The 6404-nt window shown below is 34.4% G+C and overlaps 1 protein-coding gene across 3 annotated transcripts; it reads left to right on the top strand.

Annotated features, from left to right (window-relative positions):
* Positions 1-1624: 1624 nt before the first annotated feature.
* On the top strand, positions 1625-6049 carry Cnb (centriole duplication and spindle assembly protein centrobin). 3 transcript variants are annotated; one of them, XM_018508577.1, is made up of 9 exons: positions 1691-1726; positions 2765-3536; positions 3663-3771; positions 3848-4540; positions 4626-4852; positions 4941-5143; positions 5242-5522; positions 5590-5748; positions 5830-6049. In XM_018508577.1, exons 1-9 carry the CDS (start codon positions 1708-1710, stop codon positions 5914-5916), a joined length of 2550 nt encoding a protein of 849 aa, XP_018364079.1. In that variant the 5' UTR covers positions 1691-1707; the 3' UTR covers positions 5917-6049. The 3 variants fall into 3 exon arrangements, with proteins under 3 accessions (XP_018364078.1, XP_018364077.1, XP_018364079.1); XM_018508575.1 differs by having other exon boundaries at positions 1634-3536; XM_018508576.1 differs by lacking the exons at positions 5242-5522; positions 5830-6049 and having other exon boundaries at positions 1625-3536; positions 4941-5147; positions 5590-5636.
* Positions 6050-6404: the final 355 nt, after the last annotated feature.

The following is a 6404-nucleotide window of genomic DNA, read 5'->3' as shown; positions in this document are numbered from 1 at the left end:
TTATATATAATTTTATATAATTATATATGAAACCTTTTTTTCCGAGTATAAACATAATAACCTCAAGTACAATAGCGCACCAAGACGCTGATCAAGTTGACAAATAATGATAGATAAATCCAAGATTAAATATGTATCATAATCGTTTGTAGCTAATCCATTTTAAAGTAATGGATCTATAAAGCGTTGTATTTATTTCTAATATAATGATAGATCTGTACATTTTTCACAGATTCGTTACCTGATAAAATCTTTGTCACTCACCAACCGATGCCCCGACCTCTCAGGACAAAACCATGGAAAGTCTCCATTATATTTACACCTTCACTAACTGGCTTCGCTAAGGGCCTGATCGCGGCCGAGGTGACTGCGCGTACCAATAAAAGAAGGAAAACCGACTGATGCGCAGCAGTGAAGTTATCAGCTACGTGGTTACATGATTCTGTAGCATACAAATACAAAATACAAATTAAAATAGCGTTCAAAATAATCAATAATTAAAAAACTACTTTTTATACACATTAAATTTTTTAATAATTTTTCAATTGTATATCCATTAAAATAATTATACATTTTCTCAAAATGGTCTTCATGAGAATAAATTTTGCCACACGTTCGAGAACTAGTCCATTCCGCCGTGTTATCCCCTATCCGCCGCAAGTCGCGAATAAGATGTGAATGCGATCAAAACGGAGAAGTGACATCGTTTTCTGCGTGCGGCCAATTTCACGCGTAAAAAGCGACGCAAGACGCGACCGCGCGTCTTGATTTTCGACCGAAGGATTGAGAAAGATACTTTCTCGTCCGAATAATCAATGTGTTATAATACTATATTAGATTCTACAGTACGCAATATTTAAACTGTTATAAGAAGTAAAGGCAAAGTTAATTATTGATTACCTTAGTAAATAAATCCAATGATGGACGATCTTTTCATACTGCTTCTCGTCGTTTTATATTTTCTGAGAGATTCTGTGCAGGGATTGGAATACGGAGAAAAAGTCATAATTGGTTCGAGGACAGGGTTGCGAACTTTTCTAACGTTAGAATGACAGGACGTCCCCCCGTCCCCTGGCTCGAATCGCGAAAGCGTGAAATTGGGAATTACGCGGTATTTATATTAGCCGTCAGACTGCGAACCCCACCACTGGCATGCCAGCCAATGAGCGCGTTGCGGGCGCTCATTGGATCGCGCTGGCTTTCGGATTATGGTATATAAACGCTATGCGTGAAAAATCTCAGTCATTTTTGGAATTTGAAGCCGTGCGTTTCGTCAAGCTAGAGAAGCCGCATGCGCTTTTATGATGCGTATTTAGTACATGGTTCACGTTACAATGTAAAATTTCAAATATAAAAGCGCATATGAAAACGCGTTCTAAATACGGACTAGAAATTATATTTTTAAAAATGTTTTATTTTGTTTATGATTTACCAATTAAAATTTATATTATACTGTTGAAAGTAATTCAGCACGTGATTTATAGTACTGCGATTTAGCAGGATTCGCATCACATTTATTTTCGACACCATGATTTTATCGCCAATACGTAATTATATACGTAGTTTTAAAATAAAAAATGGATGTACTGGCGCTAGTGTATATTGTACGAACGATTTTGACAGGCTACGTATATATATAAAACGTCGGGCTGGCTCCTCTCAGGTTTCTCTCCGCTTGTATGGAGTTCGTTGAACTAATGAGGGGTTATGTTGTCTTTTATGGCGCGTGAGTGTCATTCAAGTTTGTTTACAAATTTTCGGAGCTGTGTATATCTTTGTGACGCGGCTTGTTCACGGCGAACTGGAAATGATTAATTGCCATTTATGAGCGCTAATCCGACACATAATATACGCTTCGTATAACAAGCCTTCCGTAAATACACGCTGCAAGAAATTGAACCTAACCTAACCGGTACGCGACGTTGGCTGTTTCTCCACTGTACATACATAAACATCAATGACGGGACGCTTTGCGAGCGCTTTGCAAATATCGACTGACCTGTGGTAGTTGCTTAATAATTTCCTACCGGTGGCAGACGACTGTTTAGATGGATAATGAGCGAGTCCGATGACACGGATGTTTTGCTCCTGATCCCGCCTGACGTATTCCGCGTACCGTCCTCCGACTCCGACACCAGTTCAAGCAATCGCGTCAGAACGGATTGCGGGAAGACCGGTGTTATCTCGGAGCTAGTGGGACATATGCAATCATTGGAGTTCCGAATTTCCGCGATCGAGTCCAGAGATAATAGCCTGGACATTTCTGCGCCGAACAGTTTGCTTAACGACTCTCAGTTAATCCACGGCAGTGCGTCCTATCCTTATCAACGGCAGACCCTACCTAGAACTAGGTTCTCCGTAAGTCAAGGATCCAGCTTGCAAAATTCCCCCGTGAAGCTGCGTAAATCTCTGTCCGTTCCTTCCACTCCCAATGGATATTCGTCGCAGAGCTGTACTAACTTCCTGAAGAAAGACGCGAGGTCATCTGGGTATCATCCTTTGACAGCTGTTACTTCTAATTCAACTAATACTAACACTCTTACTCGGGCTAAGCATGATGTTTTAACTTCGTACTCTGATTCCTCTGTGGTACCTCCTGCTTCCTGTGGTACTGGGCTCTCGCATGCCACTGTTATGTCTGCGACAAAGGACTCCTATTTGTCTCTTCGACAGAATGATTGTACGAGTAACTTGTATTATAAACCTCATAATTCCTTGCATTCAACAGTACCTGTGTCAAACTCATCTAATACATCATCAATAGGTCAGCTGCTGCATCCCCGTTCTAAAGTAGTACAAGAGATGGAACTGTCAGAGGTTGACGAGTTGCTCCAAGAAATGGAAGCTACTGAATTAGAATTATCGAAAAGAATAAATAACACTAGTGGATATCAGTATCGCAGTGAATTACTTCATCCAACGTTATCGACTGAAACTATTAATAATGCAAGTAGTCAAGAAAAAGAAGCACATAAATTTGATATGCATCGTAAATTAGATTTTCAATGGGAGAACAAAGATACTCAACTCACTGATACTTTGTCAATCCTTTCTCAAAAGAAAACAAACAATACATTCCCTGATATATCATTACCGTACAATGATTCATTCCATGTAAATGAGACTGATAAAATGATTTCTGAATTTAAAACGTGGGAACGAAACGTTCAGCCTGTTATAAAACCAAATGGATATACGATACAAAATACAAAAAATATAGATCATTCATTTAATGTATCAACGATTGACAATGCTAAACCAAAGGAATTAGTGTCAGAATCAAACGTTCAAATGATAGATGAAACAAATACAAGTATATATACTCCATCAAAATCTTCTGTTATAAATACTGTGTCGCATATTAATGATTCAGTTAGGCTTTCTGGCATGATGCCATTGAAAACTGTACAATGTAATACAGAACCTTTAGATCTTTGTAAAATATCACAGGGTAATGAAAATTTACACGATAAAGAAAAATCTAGTTTTGGTAAAAATACTGTACACGTCGGAACAAATACGGATCTTTATTTAAGGTATCTTATAAAATTTTTTATGTATATTAATTTTTTAAATATGTATATAGAGTAAAATGTTACTATTTAAGGAGAATTTTAATGCAATTATAATCTTATTAATGAATTATTACAAAATTATTACAGAAAATGTCAACGACTTTTATCACTTTCGGATTTTTGGGATTCTAATCCAACTAGATCACAAGAAGAAACGCTTAGGATCAAGATAGAAGAAGAGAAATTCCGTAGAGAGGTATTGTAAAATATCTACACTGTAATGTATGGCATAAGAATAATATAATTTATTTTTTATTTTAATTTATTTTTAGCATTGCGAGCATCTGATTCAAGAACTTCAGAAGCGTTTGTTGGAACAACAGGAGAAAGTGGCAGTAGCAGTTAGAGTAGACAATGAAAAAAATGTCCTGATATCTCAATTTCATATATCCTGGTCTAAATTAAAGCAGCAAGTCGAAATATTAAAAGTTGAGCATAAAAATTCACAGACTAATTTGCAAAATATCACAGAAAAGCATCAGTCTGAGATGTTAGAACTTCAAACACAAGTTAAACGGCTGGAAGGAGAGTTATCGAAAGCTTTAGATTTGGCAGCTGGGTATAAAGAGAAGGGTGACACTATGATCAAAGAGAAAGTTGATTTGTTAAAAACTCATGCAAACGAATTAGAAAGTTACAAATCATTGGTTCAAGAAGCAGAAAATAGATATGAGCAAATGAAGATAGAATTTAACAAGTTGTTAGAGAAGAACCAACAAAACGAAGAAATATTAAAAACTGTTCAATCGGAATTGAATAAAGAACGTTTGAAGGGAGGAGAAGTGCGAAATGAGATGGGTATTATTCATAAAGCATTAGATACTTGTGAAGCTGAGTTGACAGTACTCAGACAAGAAAAAGAGAGTTTACAACTTAAGCTTAAAGAAGAGATAAATAGAAATTCTATTTTAGATCAGAAAAATTCAATGTTGCTCGTATCCATTGACGACGCTAAAAAAGCAGAAGTAATATATATGTTGAATTATTTGTCACAGTTATCAAGTTTTATAATTTTATTAGCCATGTACTTATTTGTGTTTATTGTTTCAGAAATTAGCTAAAGATGAAACCAAGTCTGTTGCAGAACAAAAGGAAAAAATCAGAGCAGAATTACAAGAGGTTTATCAGAAACAGGTGGATGAGGTAGTAAAAGCAAAATTACAAGAATTTCAAATGCAACTTGATAATGCTGAATCAGAATTTTTAGAGGAATTAAAAACAAGACAACAAGTTATAGCTGAATGCGCTGCTAGAAAGATAAAGGATGTTATCGATAAGTTCGTTTCTTATACATTTTTATATAGCAGTGTAATAAAATATGTACAATTTAATTTTCTAAGTTATATACATATTGGATTTTTTTAGACATCGTTTAGAAATAAACTTGCTAGAGGAAAAACATAAAGAGGAAAAACGATTATGCGAACTGCAATTAGCTCAAGCTTTACAGAGATCATCTCTATTAGAAAAGCATTTGAATTCTCAGCGTGCATCAAAATCTCAACTTGCGGAACAATTGCATTCCGTTATGCAAAAGCAATGGCAACAGGCTCTACATATTATATCAGGTTAGTCATAGAATATGTTTGAATTGATATACAATTATTTGTTAATATTATCATAATTATAATACTTTTGTGCATAAATTAAAAAAATGTTATTACAGGGAGTAACATGGATAATATTTCTCCGATTCAAAAAATTCACGGCGATAAATGTTTTGATTCTAAAGGTCCTAAAAAATCAGAATCAATGCCAAATTGTTACACTAAACTTTCTCAGGAATTAATGAAACATACCGCTCAGTCGTTAGAAGCACGTAATTTAATTAATGCACAACCTGTTGAAGATCATAATGAAAGCGTGGTAACAATGAATTCCATCGAAAATGCGCCGTTAACCAATAGAAATGAATCGAAGGATGATCTTCGAAAATATGTGAAAATGGTGATTAATATTCAGATGATAATCTTAAAAAAATATTCACGATCAAACGTAAACAAATTTTTTATAGATTGCAGAAATGCAGTTAGCAAAAGAAGACAAAGATCCAAAACTCAGAAGTAGTATTTCGAGTCCGCCATTAGGATGCAGAGAGGTACCGCGGAAACATTACTTAAAAAAGGAATTGAGTATGAGTGAGGATAGCGTTACGTGGCAACAAAGTCCCGAGGTTTGTTTATTTAAAATTTGATAATTAAGACATATATATGTATATATGTATATATACGAATAATATCATTTTCTCTGCTAGACTGTACACGATATTAGTGAACATATACTACTTCCGCAAAAAATGCTTACAAAAATAGATCAGAAGAACAAGCCTCCTTGGAAATGACGTACAACATATGATGACAATGATTCCGAAGGCATAGATGAGCTCGATTATGGCAACTGAATTCAGAGTACAGTGTACTTAATTAGCAGTAATAAATTTTTTTATATGGAACAAATACCAATCTATTTTTCTGCAAGACGAAAATTGAATAAAAAATTTTTTCATATACTGTATTGATTTGCTTAAATTTTTACATTTTTCTTTTCCTATTTTCCCATCGCGAGAATACAATATTCAATACTATTTTCTAAAATAAAATAACCGACGATAATTTTTTTTGTTTGTGTTTTGATGTGTAGAACTTTTAGATGTACATTTATTTATTTCATGTCTTTTGCAGTTTTGGAAAGATTTATAAAATGATTGTATAATATTATATATCGATAGCAGAATAACATAAACTTAACAAAACATATCAGTGTTGCTTTCTATAAACTTTGAACATTATAATTTGTATTAATATTCATATAATTATATTACAAGTACAT

Source organism: Trachymyrmex cornetzi, unplaced genomic scaffold (genome assembly GCF_001594075.2).
Source record: "Trachymyrmex cornetzi isolate Tcor2-1 unplaced genomic scaffold, Tcor1.1 scaffold266, whole genome shotgun sequence".
Lineage (NCBI taxonomy): Eukaryota > Metazoa > Arthropoda > Insecta > Hymenoptera > Formicidae > Trachymyrmex > Trachymyrmex cornetzi.
The sequence above is the reverse complement of the archived record's forward strand: the minus strand, read 5'-3'. Positions and strand labels throughout refer to the sequence as shown.